Raw genomic sequence first — 15,791 nt, forward strand, 5'->3', positions numbered from 1 at the left:
AAAGTGTCAGAAGGTGAAAGATGAAAAATTAAAAATAAAGGAAATAAAGATGTGTGAGATAATACTACAAAGGTAAATTGATAAAGAAGCTGAATGAAACATTATTATCATTTTTTTTATTCTTTACATAATTAATACATACATGTATTTTTCCATTTAATTTTTTATTTAGCAGCATCAGTCCTCCATACTGTAGAGATAAACTTTCCATTGAAAGTAAGTCATAGCCTGGCATATCCCCAGTCAAATGTGAGCCTGACTTACCTCACATGGCGCTGACACACACAACAGTGGAAACAGTGACCTATATAGAGCGGAAAGGCCAGTGTCCAATTTTAACACGCACACACACACACACACACACACACACACACACACACACACACACACACACAGATACAGTCTCCCGCCTAAAAGGCTCCTATCCCTGTTGTGTTGTGCTGGGTGTCTTTTGGGTGGTGGGGGAGGAGAGGTGGAAGGAGGGGGTAACCGGGGTGCCTGCCAGATGACTGCTCTGTCAGCCCTATAATGGGCTGCCATCTGCTGTCTAGCATACACAAAGGCAAACAGTGCGTGTGAGAGAGTTTGTGCACTCGCTTATGGGTGTGTGCTTAAAGAAAGAAGGCCGAGGAGATTTGGTCAGATGCCTGTAGGCTCTGTTTCATGTCTTTGGTGCACAGGGTAGACCCAAAAATGGACACACACACATACCTTACCTAGTCAAGCTGACTGAATGATAAGAGATACAGAAGGGGGGCAAACGTGCACTGGACATTATACGGTAATTAAATCAGTGGAAACTACAGCATGTGAAGAGAATCTGTATATCTGGGTTAAATGTAATTCATCCAAAAACAGCAATTATATGTTTATTTTAGGTCTATATAGTGTTTCAGTAAGTCATTGTTTCAACTAAATACATGCAGGAGGTACAAAGTGGAAGGGCTGCTGCCAATAACCAATTAAGAAGCAAAGGGTCCCCGACATCTTTCGGCTCATAGTGCGGGTCACGCAATAACAAAAGGCCCTCTTGTACCAGAATGAAAGCAAAGGAGGACAGATTGATTAAGTGGACATGGCGTGCATGTGGCGCTCGTGTGTTTATGTGTACATTGTTTGCATGCATGCGCACTGCCGCTCCTTCAGCATAAGGCAAGTCGTCACATTCTCCCTCCATTTGGGGGGCAATTGAGTGAATGGGCCTGTAAAACCAACAGCCCAAAGGACAAAGGAGCTCAGGGGCATTAAGTCATGGGTGAGTGGGCCCCTTTAGGGCCAGCAGCTGACCCTGTGGAGAGGCCTCTTGTTCTGGTGGAGGGGGCTCGTGTCCCTGGACCCCAGGCCAAGTTGACAGCATCCCAACGTATACATACACACATGACAGAGAGGTCATCTTCAAACCACTCCATGAGTTGTCACACCCAGCCTTCACCTGCTTAGATGTCCACGCTGCATGTGAGGAAAAATTAGAGTGCATGATTAAAGGTGGAATATTTCAATTTCCACTTTCACCATTTAAAAAGACAAAGAAAAAGCTTTCAGTGGCGTTAGTTTTTGGCAAGACGTCAGAGTGTCGCCATGCCCGCTGTGAACGTGTCAGAAAAACTAAGCGATCATCAGAAATCTTTATTATGCAGAAAACAGCATGTAACGTATACTAATTTGCACAAAGGCATTTTGGCAGTTGATGGCAAGTGAAAATGCAAACACAAGAAAGTCAGAATACCTTTAAAATTATCCAACAAATGCATTTATTTAGCCAAATTAAGTACATGGTTACAAAGACAGCTGGCAGGATTTCTATGGTACCTCGATTATGGTTTCAACTGAAAATGCTATATAGTATAACTCAAGTGTTACATGTGTGATTCTCCTGTAAATGAAAGCAAAGTCCAGCATCTTGTGTACTGCTCATGCATAACTACAATAGTATATGACAGCTGCTACTATCCTGTACTTATATGTACTTAATGCCCTTGCAACCTATGATGTTACAATGTCATTAACACACAAACAGATTATCTTGGTTTTAACAAATGGAATGTACAAACCAACACACAGAACATACGACACAAATATATACAGATTAGACAGATCTCAGCCACCCGATCCAAATATACAGTAAACATCTTACAAAGTTGTTTAGTCTGTTTTTAGCGTTGTGTACCATATTCTTCTGATCTTTCCACCTGATTTCCCTGACAAGATTCCCTTCTTATTCTCACTCAAATACTTAATGCAGGATAATCCAGATTATAGCCATTACTGGATCCACTAAAGCAGATGATACAAGAAAAAAAATACATGTAGCTATAGTGTTACTTCACCAGATTATGGAGCTTTTTTTAAAGGATGGTTCGAGAGTGCATTTGTTCTTGTCCATAAGGTGAAATGAGTGAGCAGAGAAACATGTGACATCTCACTCAAGGGTAGTTCAGCAGGATACAAGGAGACAATGGCTGCAGCAGAGATCGTATCTGGATCTTGTACAGATGTTAATAAAAACAGAATGCAATGATTTGCAAACATTTTAAGCCCTATATTTAGTTTAAAATGTCACAAAGATAACAAGACAAAAAAATGTAAATAGAAAGATTTGCACTTATTTTGAACTTGATGCCAACAAGGTGTTTCAAACCAGCTTAAATACTAATACTACATTAGAAAGGTTCATTGTAGTGACTATAGTGACCAAGGCAAATTAGGGAGGCATCCTTCACTTAGTGAGACTGTGTGGGCTAATAGTTCAGTAATAAATGTGATGTCTCCAGAGAACATCAGTGAAGCTGACACTGAAACTAAAATGAAACATCTGACAACCATTTTCAGTGAACGGCTTCTTGCAGTTGCCCACAGTGTATGTAATAAAAAATGGCATTCAAAGTAAGAATAGAAAAAAAATTAATCTAACAATATCCAGAAATACAGCTGCCTGGGCCAAGCTCATTTAAAACGGACTTGGATGAAGGGAAAAACTGTCCTGTGGTCTGACCAATCACAATCTGTAATTCATCTCTGACATCGTGGACAATGTGTTGTCCGGGCTAAAAAAGGGAGACGGATCAATCAACTTGTTATGAGTGTCCAGCTCAAAAAAGCCAGATGATATTCGGTTGCATTGTGCACACTGCACGGCTAATATGCGTTTTAATGCTTGGTGATATTGCTCCAAAGAAAGAGGTGAAGAAAGCAGGTGCTAAACTGTCCAGCCCAGCGTTCGGACATGTCATAAAGAAATTAAAAATATGACAAAGAGGACTAGGAGCTGGTGACCACTAAAATCTAAAAATGGGAAAACATTTTGCTTTCAGACTAGTGCACCTGCCTTCCTCATAGTGTTAAAAAAGCAGTAGTCAGTGGTAAACAAGCCCTTGTTTTCACCTTATTTGAAACATATTACTGGCATCAGTATCAAAACATAACATCCAACGACATCTTTGCACTGTTTACAATTAAATATAGGGTTTTAGCAACATATTGCATTCTGCACAGCAGCCCAGCATTTTAGGAGACAGAATTGTAATAACATATGTATTGACCAATATGTATTTTGTGTTTTAGCTCAAAGCCATCTGTCTAAAAATACAAGGTTTTTACGTAGTGCATTTTAAATACACCTTTTGCAGCAAAACAGGAGAAAAGAACATGTGTAAATAAAGCAGCATGATCTTAACATCAGCATTCAAACATGAATGAGCAAACATGAGCAAACATAAGGAAACACCCATCTAACACATACACACACGAAAAAAGGTAAGAACTGGAACTACATTATGAGAATGAACATTTACATTTAAACAAAGAGGAAAAAAAGTGCAATTAGTCTATGATTAGAGGTCAGAAATGGAGTCCCGCTACCTACATACATCCTATCTATATTTTACAAAATCACACGTACAACTATGCAAAGGTTATTTGCTAGCTCTCGCCTAATCAGGAGAAGAAATTAACATTAAATCAGTTGCAGTGCTTGTTCTTCTAACTTGGAGAAATAAAAAACTGAATGGTTGCCCAATCCTAATTTTGAAAGAAAAAAAGACAATATAATTTCTCAATAATTTCTCTTAAATGTTTTCTTTTAGAAATAAATAAATTAGTAGACATTAAATAAATAAAACCTACAGCCCTCACATAAAACCTAAATCCTTCTCCAACAAAATGCTTGTTGCTGAGCACTAATGATACGAACGTCTGACCAAAACAATGGCGGCCATTCATTCCCTAATAGAGAACTGCTTTAGAGCAAGTGAGAGTTTTTAGGCTGTTTTGGCAGCAAGATTAAACTTCTTCGAAACTCACGGTGTCCGATTTATATTAATATCTAAGCCTTAGAGCTGTCAGATAATAAATAAAACAAACAAAAATAAACATTAAGGTACCCTTCCATTTTTGAGGTTCTTTCACATGTACATTGCAATGAAATACATTCAACCGATGTCTCCACCGACTCTATGGCCTTGGAAAGGAAACGCTGTGTTATAAAAGGAATAAAATAATAATAAAAAAATACCATCACAAGTGCTATCCAGTTTGCCCTCGAAAATACTGCTCCTTTCTCAGCAGCAAAGTCAACTCAATAGTGCAATACTGACAGCTTCCTATTTCCATCCTAAAAACTTCACATGGAGTCCGATTGGCATTCCTCCTTAACATAACACTGCTGTCACAACAAACATGTAAGTGCATTTTTTTTTCTCATTTAAAAATCAATAGTAACATTACACACTCACCAGCCACTTTGTTAGGTACACCTTCCTAATATGGGATTAGACCCTCTTTTGGCTTCAGAACTGTCTTAATTCTTCATGGCGCAGATTCAACGAGGTGCTGGAAACTTTCCTGAGTGATTTTGATCCTTATTGACATGATAGCATCACATAGTTGCTGCAGATTTTCAGCTACATCCCAAAGGTGACTGGATCTGATGGGGTCTGTTGTCTGTGGATCCCATTTGAGTACAGGAAGGCAGGATGGATGCATGATTTCATGTTGTTTACTCCAAATTCTGACCCTACCATCTGAATATTGAGACTCGTCAGACCAGGCAAGATTTTTCCAATCTTTTTTGTACAGTTTCAGGGAGCCTGTGTGAATTAAAGCCTCAGTTTCCTGTTATTAGCTGACAGGAGTGGCATCTGGTATGGTCTTCTGCTGCTGTAGCCCCTCAGCTACATCAGAGGTGCTCTTCTGCATATTTTGGTTATTTGAGTTACTTTTGCCTTCAGTCTGGCCATTTTTACCCATTTTGAATTTTGTATCTGTAAAACCTAGAGAAGGTAGTGATGGAAAATCCCAGCACATCAGCAATTTCTGAGCACCAACAACCATGCTGTGTTCAGTCACTTAAATCACCTTTCTTCCTCACTCTCACGCTCGGTGTAAACTTCACATCATATGATCATCTTGACCATATGATATGCCTTGCGTTAATGAGCGGTCGAGCAGATATACCCAATAAAGTGGCCAGTGAATGAAGTCTGTACTGCGTCAGTTTACAACCCATGGCGTGATTTCATTGTACACGGGTGTCGGTAAAAAGCTACAAATGCTGCACATACGTGTTTTTTTTATCTGCTAACAGCAGTGGGGCAGTTTAGTAAAAACATGCAGGAGGAGATAAACAATGAGTAGCGCTACATCTTATAATGTCTTTCATGTCTTTAAACAATATATTAATAATATACAACTCAGAAGCAGCCGCTGCTGGTGATACACACTATTTCTGCAGCCTACTCTATGTGCAGGTTGATTAAAAGAAAAAGCCTTTTTGTATGTGTACAAAACTGCTCATGACTGCTGGCAAACAGAGAACACTTTGGGCAGTTACCTCAAAATGCGTTGAGAACAAAACCTCTGTATGGACGTCACTGGCAGTGCACTTCTGCTTCAGAAGAAAAATAAAACAATTTGTCTTCACTGGATTGTCTCTTACAAGATTCAGTGGAGGTTTTAGTTGTCGGACAGATGTAGTGCTGCCTGCGTAGTCGAGGGGACGGCTTTAAAGCACAAGCGCCCTTGAGACAGAGGTGGACGGTGGGTAGGGATTCAGGTACTGACGAGCCTGTTCTGTCATGATCAGTTGGTCCTGCGTCTTTCCATAAACCACTGCTTCCCACTCACTCACCTGCACAGAAGGTGATCAGTGGTTACTGTGATTGTCTGTTTCTACCCTTTTCACAGCATTAACTACACATTGACATTAATGACAGTTGTTTTGTTTCGTCATACCTGTGCAGTGTTGTGTTTTGTTGCTTTGTTAGAGGTCGGAAGCTTCTTCGTCCGAGGGCTAGTAAAGTGTTGAGTATGAACGGCGACTCCTAATGAGAGCTCATCTTTCCCAGAAGTCACAGAATGGCCACACTCGTCTCTCTCGGAGATCGGAGAAACCAATGAAGAGCTTGTCAGTAGACCTTCATCTGACACCTGCAACATGGCATTCTTTGAATGGTGCAGGTTTTAAGAAAGCAGTAGATTAAGAGTAATAGTAATTACATGGTATTTATAAAAATACTTTTACTTGGAAAGGGCTCCAGGACCTGAAGCTGATTTGAAGTGTGGTCAGAGAGGCTTACCTGTGCATCGTCGAGCTGGTCTTGGAAAAGTTCAGTATTAATGCTTTCTTTGCCCCAAGGGTCCAGGACAAGAGACTTGCGCACTTTTCTAGCTGGGCCATCCATCTAATTTTGAAGCATCAAAATGAAATAAAATTATTTCTTAGTTTTTTGATGAGGTGTTGAGGTCATGAAGGTTGTATTTCGTGACTTACGTTATGTTTCCACACTCTGTAATCTGGCTGTAAGTCTGCTCTGTTGAAGATGTCTGTTCCGGTCTCTTGCTTTAGAACTTCTCGAATGTCTTCTTCGAGAAAGGCCAAAGGCTGTGGCTGCAAAACAAAAATGGATGAGTATAACCACAAAAAAGGCAGCAATATGTTCACCTGCTTGCACCAGAATTTGGCAAATTTACCTCTCTCTTTAGTGGCCCGTGCATTTTCTCCTGGGCAGCCAAAGCATTTTTGAAAGGAGTGGGTGTCCTCGGAGTTGGAGTCATGACTGTTTTGCAGAATTTAGGAGTCCTGGAACTACATATTTGTAATTGTGATTACACTAGTTTTCTGCAAGCAAAAAGATCTTCTGATATACTGCTTACAGCCGATTCATTTACCCATCATTCTCTTTCTGGTGTTTAGGTGTGGTATCTTTTTGAAGGGGTGTGTTGAGCAGACACCTCTGACCGCACACAGGAGTTGAGGTGAGGGCGGGGTTTTCCAGATTGAGATGCTCTGGCACTGATATGTTGCAGAACTGAGGAGAATGAAGACATGGCATATTAGTCAAATCACTGCATCAGCTGTAATGGGAAGATGTTCTCTGAAGTAAATTATTAAGATAATTACTCGTGACGGGGTAAATGGCAGTGTCTTTATAGGTGTTTTCTTGGGAGAATTTGAAATATTTTCCAAGAAGGAAGAGCAAGTCTTGTCACACAAAGGAGATGGTTCCCCCCTCTCTCTTCTCCTCTTCCTCCCAGTGGAAGCCTGGGTGGGTTTGGATGAGTTAATGGGAGTCAGGGATGTAAGATCTCCCACACCAAATGGAGCACAGTTCCTGTCTTGGCCTAAGTCGGTAGTGGCAGCGTTGACTGGGTAATTCACTGAATTGTACATGGTGCTCTCTTGCAAGATAGTGCTATAGGCTGCCTGGTTGTGCCTGGACGGCGTCGCCGTCTCTGACAAATCAAAACTGGCCACTTCGTTCCATGCGACAGGATCCTGCAGAGCAAAACACATCTACAGTAGATCTTTAATACATTCACAATATTTGGCCAACAAATTTACACAGAGTTATGTTTGTTCTGTGTTCATCTCCATTTGTTACTCACTGAATCAATAAGCTCCATGGTCTCTGCAAATTCTGGTATGGTCTGCAGGGTGGACAGCACTGTGCTGGCCTCTACAGCCAGGAACCTGCTGGGCGAGACAGGAAGCGGTGCTGGAGCTCCCTGCGGGATCTCAGGGCCCTCCCAGGGTCTTCTCTCTGCTTGTTCTTCCAGGCTACTGCTACTCGTGGTTAGCGTGTCATCTGACACACTGTCTGGCCATGCTGGGTACTGCTCCAAACTCTGAGATAGAGGGCAGCAGGGGACGGGTGGGGGTTAAAGACACTGCTGTTAGATCTTTGGCTCGTGCAGCAGGATGGTGTCTGATCTGATGGGTTTGGCAGATGTGGTGTAAAATTATTGCTAATTTGCACGAGTTTGGAAATTATGTGTAGGAAATGGTGGGAAAAAATTGTACAGTATAAAGTCGCTCACTGAAAAGAATAAATGTGAATGAAGTATGAAAACAGTCAGTGCAGACAGAATAGAGACTGAGAATGCTTTAGTCAGAACCAAACTGCGGGCTAAGTGTGGGTATGGTAGGATGGCAGGGAGTGAGGGCTGGAGGGGATGAGGGGGCGGGATCAAGTTTAAAACTAAAATAATGGGCGAGGTGAGGGGTGGGAGCTAGGGGGACTACCAAGCACAGCTTCAGGCCAGTCTGAGTAAGTGGCGAGAAGGGGAAAGTAGTTACTATTGCAACACTACAGCAAACAGGCTACAGACACGCATACATGCCCTCATTCTTGTTTTAGAATATATACACTGCAAAAAGTTCATTAATGAAGGCCAGTTAGAATCAAATGCCAGGATTTTGGACTTAAATAAACTTTTCGATATCAATATATTGTTTTTTCAGATTATGTAACTCGCTGTTTATTTCACTTTGACGCGAAGACATATTTAATATAAATATGAGCCTTTTTACAGTGTATGTACTGTAAGCTATTAACACACGCAGGCTATGCTGACTAAGAATGCTAACACACATTCAGTGTGTGTTCTTACACATGAACCTCTGCACTGCACTTGTTGGTGGACTTCACTCTCTGCTGACATAAGCAGCAGTTCAAGCTCCTTAATTCTTTGCTCTCTGTCAGGATCATCCAGGCAGGATGGCTGGAATAAACAAACATCACGGAGGAAGAGGAGGCGAAAGGAAAAGAGGAAAGAGTTACGAGAGTTAAGAAAATCAGGAAAACAAGACATAAACATAAAAACACTGCAACAACAGCACTGACATCGCACACCCTTTCAGCTGTATTTTGTGTTAGGAGAAAAAACAGGACGTTCAAGTTTTTGATTTGAGCTCCAGAGTTAGCAATCACAAGTACAACTACAGAAAGACCAGAAAATAAAGAAGTCAGACATTTTCCCCACTAGCATGCAAAGAAACCTTATAAAAGACTCACTGATATGAAGCTTGAATTTTCAGGAAGACTGTCCATCATGTGCCCACCATGAGGCTCAAATGGAAAACCACCCGTCTGCAAACAGAGCATTACACTTAGCTCAAATAGCGCCAAATCACAACAGCAGTCACCTCATTGTGCTTTATATTGTAAGGTAAAGATCATAATAATACAGAGAAAACACAAACAATAACATGTCTCTTTATGAGCAAGCACTTGGCAACAGTGGGAAGGAAAAGCTCCTTTTTAACAGGAAGAACATCTGGCAGATCCAGACTCAGGGAGGGGCGGCCATCTGCCGTGACAGGTTGAGGGTGAGGGGAGGAAACAGGACAAAAGACACACTGTTGAAGTGCAGTGGTGTATAAACACATAAAGGGGAAGGCGAGTGAAGAAGAAACAGTGCATCATAGGAAGCCTGCAGCAGCCTAAGTCTTTTTCAGCATAACTAAAGGAGGATTCAGGGTCACCTGATCCAGACCTAACGATATGCTTTATCAAAAAGGAAAGTTTTAAGCCTGATTTTAAAAGTAGAGATGTCTGCCGAATCCAAACTGGGAGCTGGTTCCACAGGAAAGAGGCCTGAAAGCTGAAGGCTCTGCCTCTCATTCTACTTTTAAATATCACAAGCCCACAGTCTGAGAATGAAGAGATCGATTGGGGTGATACGGTACTATGAGTTTTTTACAGTTAAATGGGCCCTGATTATAAATGTTGTGTTTGAGGTGAAGCATGTTTTAAGTAAGAGGACAAATGAAACAAAGACTGAGGATGGACCTGGTTTGATGCTGTCATAGCCACAGGGCTGCGGTCACAGTGCTGGGGCTCTGTTGGAGTTGCAGGACACTGCCTGTTGTGGCGTCTCTTCCCATTAGCAGAGGAAGTCTTGCAGCCATCTTGCAGGTACCCCTCATGCTCCACTTTTCTCTTCATGGTGGAATTCCAGTGGTTCTTGATGGAGTTGTCCGTTCTGTTAGGGGATAGCATTGCTAGTGTGACTCACTTACATTACTTAGACAGGAAGCACAAACAGACAGTGTGTGACGCACTACACTACCGTCCAGGAAGAAGCTTAGAGATCTCAGCCCAGCGGTTGCCAAGGCGTTTGTGGGCTTCATAGATGATTCGATCCTCTTCCTGAGTCCATGAAGACTTCTTAACTTCTGGGTTGAGGTGGTTGTGCCAGCGTTCACGGCACTGCTTTCCGATTCTTCCCTGGAGGTGCTTCGCAATCACTGACCAGCGCTTGGGACCATATTTATGTACGAGGTCAATAACCTGCATAAACACCACCACGTGGAGGATATTCAGTAGAAGCACAAGTAAATAAATTCATGGATTTATGAATGAATGGGGTAGGGCCCTAATTAATTCTGCCACTCTATAAACTTGTTCAAAGAGTTCAGATTTCTAAGAGAAGCAGTGCTGTTTAGAAACCTTCACTATAGCAACAGCAGAGCTTGTTTGGCTCTTTCCATCGAGGCTGAGAAATGTTGTGATGTCACTTTTGGCAGGCTAAGCTATAATTGTAAGATCTGTGTTTTTGTTATGATTCCAACATTTCGGAGGAATGACACACCATTCATGACATTCTTGAACAACAGTGATCCATTTAAGGAATGCATCGCTGGTCTAACAGCAGGAAAAGGTCTTCAAGCTTTGCTTTGTAGGAAAAAAAACTAATTAAAAAAGCGGCTGGCTGCTAAACCTCTTACTTGAAGAGACTGTTTTATTACGAATGACGTAGTGGAGAATTTACTTTAGAAAAAAATGAAAAAAAAAACCTTCTTGGCGGGAAGTAAGCATGCACATGTGCACAGCCTGGTTATTCTGAAGCTAAAGGGTACATTACATATTGTGGCACTTGTCTTTGTATTGTGTGTTTTCAACCTGTCTAAACTGCTCTCTCCCCTCTCTGCCATATCATTTACCCATTTTGTCACCAATGTTTCTGCACAAAATAGGGATTCAGAGCTCGTCTTACCTTTTGATCCTCCTCCTTTGTCCATGGTCCTTTCACTAGCTCTGGATTGAGCACCTTCTGCCACCGGTGCTGACACTGGCCATCTGTCCTCCCCTGTGATAGAGATACACAAAGAGCAACACCTCATTACAGTAGTAACTGAAAGAGATAAACCAATATGGTGTAAAGTAGTAACATTTTTGTTTAATGAAATTACACAATTGAAATGTGCTTACTGGAAAAAGGGTAGCTATTAATTTCCAGGAGTCTGTTCCGTGCTGCTCAACAAGCTTTTTCAGCTTTTCATCCTGAAGAAAAAGAGAGATGGAAAAAAAGCAAATGGTACAGAGCGCGTGTAAGGCATCTTGTTCAGCATTTTCACATAAACACTGTTATACAGTTACCCTTAAAGATGTTTGCGAGGAGATAAAAGCAGAACGTAACATGCAATGCCTCAAGTTAAATCTTTCCAACAAATTCCCAGCTCAGATGTCAGATCTCTGATAAACTTACCTCATCTCGTGACCACTTTACTTTGCACAGTGTCTTTTTATCTTTGCTCTTCTCTTTACTCTCTGGATCTGTGGACTGCAGCTCTTCATCCTCATCATTGCTAAAATATACAAGGCAGTAAAAGAAGAGCACATTTAGACCACAAATGGAGCCCAAGACTGAGGTATGAGGTCAGTGCCTGTAAGCTAATATATTAGACATCAATACATGGACACCAAAGCTGTAAAAAGAAATTACTTGAGAATGGTGTAAGAAGCTTAACTATTACTACAGGATGAAGGCTCAGTGTAATTAAACGGTCTTGTGACCAAGTAGATTTGCCTACTCTTTGCTTTAACTTCATCTGAAAGAAATAAAATCCCTGTTAAAAGAATTAGACTTTAGCAGTGAGTTATGCCAAGCTTTTTAGGGGCAGGATTGAGGAAAAGCAGCAGCATGTACCAAAAGCTGACCACAACTCTTTTGATGTCATAGCAAAATAAATAAACAAATACATTAATAAAAGACAAATAAAAGCAAAACTAAAAGCATCAGTGGGCAATAAACAAGCCTTTGACACATCATATCAAAACTGAAAACAATGTGTTCTTCGTGTATTGCACAACACTGACTCTGGACATTTTAGCTAACCAAACAAATGAATCAATGAGTTCGTTGATGCGGGGATCTCAGTGTGACTGCATTAGGTCACAGGTCTTGAAGATGTAAAGACAGAAATAACATGTCAATTATAATTATGCACAATAAAGAACACAAAATAGAACTACTGATAATATAAAATGTCAGCACACTGCATTTCAAAATTTTTGCATGCAAAAACCTGCTGCTGGGCACTAAAGTCTTTGCAGTATGGGAGCAGACTTTAATAAATGGAGGAGAAATTAAATTCCTGAACAGCCAGGCTTGTTGTCCTGTAGGAGACCTCTACAACCACACATGCACACACAGGGGGTTGGGGAGTGCTCTCTTGAGGTCTTGTATGAAAATGTGGATGAAAGGTCTTCCTTAGAGTGGAAACTTTAGTATACCAATTGAATTTTGGTATGGCCTGATTCCCTCACAAGAGGCAAGAGAAGTTTGCTGAAAAGGAAGGAGGGGCCTAAGGTGACTGGAGGAAAGGAGGGGTCTGCATCAACAGGCTCTTTCACTACCAGAGCTTTATAAGTGTGTGTGTGTGTGTGTGTCTTGATGAGGTGGAAGAGGTGTACTGGGGTGTGGTTAGGGGACTGGCAAAGCCGTAACGGTCCAGTTCAAAAAAGTTTTTAAAAAAAAGGGGGTATACTTGCATAACCTCCTGGCATTTATTCACTTTGAAACTGAAGAATATAAAACTATAATTCTAGGTGGCAAGTATAAGAAGCACCATATTTATATTCAGTGTTTAATCCATTAGGAATACATCACCTGTCATAAGCAATGAATATGAAATAATAACTCTGAGTTGTTCTAATTGGATAGAGGACTTTCTCTAAAATAAAATGTAACAAGCGTCACCAAATAGTATACTGATCTACATCCAGTGTTCAAACAATCATGTTGCTGTTGAAGTTTATCCATATCTTAGAACATAATGAAAAATGCCCTTTATAGAGGCTAACAGACCAAGGTTACAATTTTAAGGTTTCCTATTTTCCAAAGTCTAAAGGTAGCAGTCCAAACGATGCACGGGGCAGTACTATACTGTTCAAATATTCATACTTACTGGGATGGACTGAGAAAATGTGTAGTACTTTTAGCTTAAGCGATGACTATAATGTCTGATTAACAAAACTGATTGATATGAATAATTTTTAAACTAATTAACCCACATTTTTCACATGGTATACTTATACAGTCTAGAAGCTTTTTCTTCCATTGCCAGAAACCCAAGAGACTTAATGCAAAAATCTGTAATGTATAATTAGAGGACACATGCTATCTGATGTGGAGTTTTTTTAGTCTGTGGTTGTTTTTATTTTAAATTTTCAGAAAAAGTGAATCTGAGCAGTAAAGATGCATTAATCTGGCTGATTTGTCATTGTCTAGTAATGCGTTTTCAAGGATGATGCTGTTACATAACAGCTGTGTGAAACTGGCTTCACATTCACAGAACATTATTTTGAATGCGAAACTTTCAGAAGCATTGCCACCCATTCAAATTAATGCACGTTTCAGGTTGTTTAAGCTATATCTGAAACGTGGATTTTACACTGTCTATACTTTTCATCGGGGTATGTTATTAACTATAGGTGTTATTCATTAACTACTTATTCATAAATCCCATAGGCAGACCTTATTACAGTGCAAGTGTGCAGGTGCACTTGCAGTATAAGCTGTTTATATGAGGCACGTCGTATTAACTGTACACAGGTGCATTGTGTCACGGGAACTGAATAATGAAACACTGCTGGCACCCACCTGCGTGATTTCACGTTGTCCATGACAGCTGGTAGGAGGACTGAAATTCTTCGTAGATGAACCTGTGCTTGGCAGCTCCCTAAAATCCCTCTTTAATAGATGTGTATCCATAGAAAGCGTTGACAGTCATTGCAGGTTTCTTCGGGATCTGGCTAGCAGCGAGCTAACTAAAAGCACAGTTTATAACATATACTTTCTCCGTACAAGTCATATTCACATCTTCCCAGAGAAAGGCGTTGCTATGTCCTCTTCAGATAAAGGCTGTCTTCAAATGCGGACTCGTAACATAAAAACTCGCTATGAAACTGAAGGTGGGCTACTTTTATTACTCTATCATAATCTTTCTCTTCTGTACTTCTGTTTGGCGTTATGATTTTTGTCCATCCCGCCGATTCTCGCGCCCAGCCCTCTGCACAGGCGGCCTCGCCCCCGATTGGTCAGAAACGGGGCCGTGACGAGAGGAGTCGGTTCTCGAAACTGATAGGTCAAAAACGAGGACACACTCGCAAGTGATTGGTTAAGAATTTGCAAGCAGTTCTTTCATTGGTTGAGAATCTCAGGAGGCGAATGTTATAGCAGACAATAGTGTTGTCACCTCTTTCAGCAAAATGGGTCTTTTCATTATGACTGTAGTGGCTCAAAGTGGGTTTCGGGACTTTCTGGGGGCCCTTTGGGGACTTTCAGAGGGTTCTGAGGCACACAGCGCGAAAAATCGCACAATGAAAGCGCAAAAGGCTGCATCATCTGCGCCTTTGTGCCATCGTATACCTTCAGGTGAATGCATTTGCGCTGATGTGATGCATTACTATGGTATATTTATTATTATAATTTGCATCTTATATAAGGACAGCAGCAAAACAGTACCATAAAAATTGGCTTTCCACGAGCAGCTCTAAAAACGGTGTTTTGCTGGCATCTTGTGGACAAAACTTAGGATATCGACATACTGCTTGCAGATTTCACTCATATAAAATATAATTAACCTCTTCATATGGGGTTTATTTCAGTGATATGACAATAGTGACATTTATGTGTTTGTGCAATATGAAAATATTACAACATTTACTGTCACTACCCGTTCGCAGTCCCATACATACTGTTTTTATTATTCATTAAGTATGACATTTTTATGTAATGTTTTTTTTACTTAAGTACAGTGTAAAATATTTTTTTAGAAAGAGAATGTGGTCAAATGAAATTGACTTGGTACCAGGAACATTTTTCTTAAGGGATCAAGCGCCTGAAACACGGACAGTTTGTTGATATTGTAAAAAAATAAAAATAAATACAGCCACAGGGGGGCGTTTTAAAAACGCACTCCCCTGTTGCGCATGTCCCTAATGGTATGCCCCCCCCCGTACACCCACGTTTCCCTGCCTGAATGCCACTCCCGTAATGCCACTCCAGGCTCTATCATGTTCGTCCATGGGAGGCCGCTGTTAAATATGATTTATTTGAGTAAATAACACTTTGATTTTAAATATTTTAGCTGCATCTTATTCAGAATTATTGCTTCGTATTTACTGAGGGTGAAGAATCATTATTTGGCTGTACCAATCTTTCATATCAGCTCTGAAAATATGGTGTTCTTGCTGTAATGTTGCTCTTTACTAGGCTTATTCTGATTT

At 40.8% G+C, this 15,791-nt stretch overlaps 1 protein-coding gene across 5 annotated transcripts; it reads right to left on the minus strand.

The window, feature by feature from the left end:
* Nucleotides 1–1,737: 1,737 nt before the first annotated feature.
* On the minus strand, nt 1,738–14,488 carry mybl1 (v-myb avian myeloblastosis viral oncogene homolog-like 1). Of its 5 annotated transcripts, none has more exons than XM_080864634.1 (16): nt 14,164–14,488; nt 11,767–11,866; nt 11,490–11,561; nt 11,275–11,367; nt 10,348–10,568; nt 10,068–10,260; nt 9,291–9,365; nt 8,887–8,997; nt 7,882–8,121; nt 7,397–7,771; nt 7,165–7,304; nt 6,967–7,081; nt 6,767–6,883; nt 6,573–6,677; nt 6,229–6,438; nt 1,738–6,124 (listed from the first exon to the last, which is right to left on the minus strand). In XM_080864634.1, the coding sequence occupies exons 1-16, from the start codon at nt 14,184–14,186 to the stop codon at nt 5,999–6,001; spliced, it is 2,316 nt and encodes a 771-aa protein (XP_080720760.1). In that variant the 5' UTR covers nt 14,187–14,488; the 3' UTR covers nt 1,738–5,998. The 5 variants fall into 5 exon arrangements, with proteins under 5 accessions (XP_080720760.1, XP_080720759.1, XP_080720758.1 ...); XM_080864633.1 differs by having other exon boundaries at nt 6,229–6,423; nt 7,397–7,789; XM_080864632.1 differs by having other exon boundaries at nt 7,397–7,789.
* Between the last annotated feature and the right edge of the window lie 1,303 nt (nt 14,489–15,791).

The sequence above is a fragment of the Rhamphochromis sp. 'chilingali' genome (assembly GCF_963969265.1).
Source record: "Rhamphochromis sp. 'chilingali' genome assembly, chromosome: 18".
Taxonomy (NCBI): Eukaryota; Metazoa; Chordata; class Actinopteri; order Cichliformes; family Cichlidae; genus Rhamphochromis; species Rhamphochromis sp. 'chilingali'.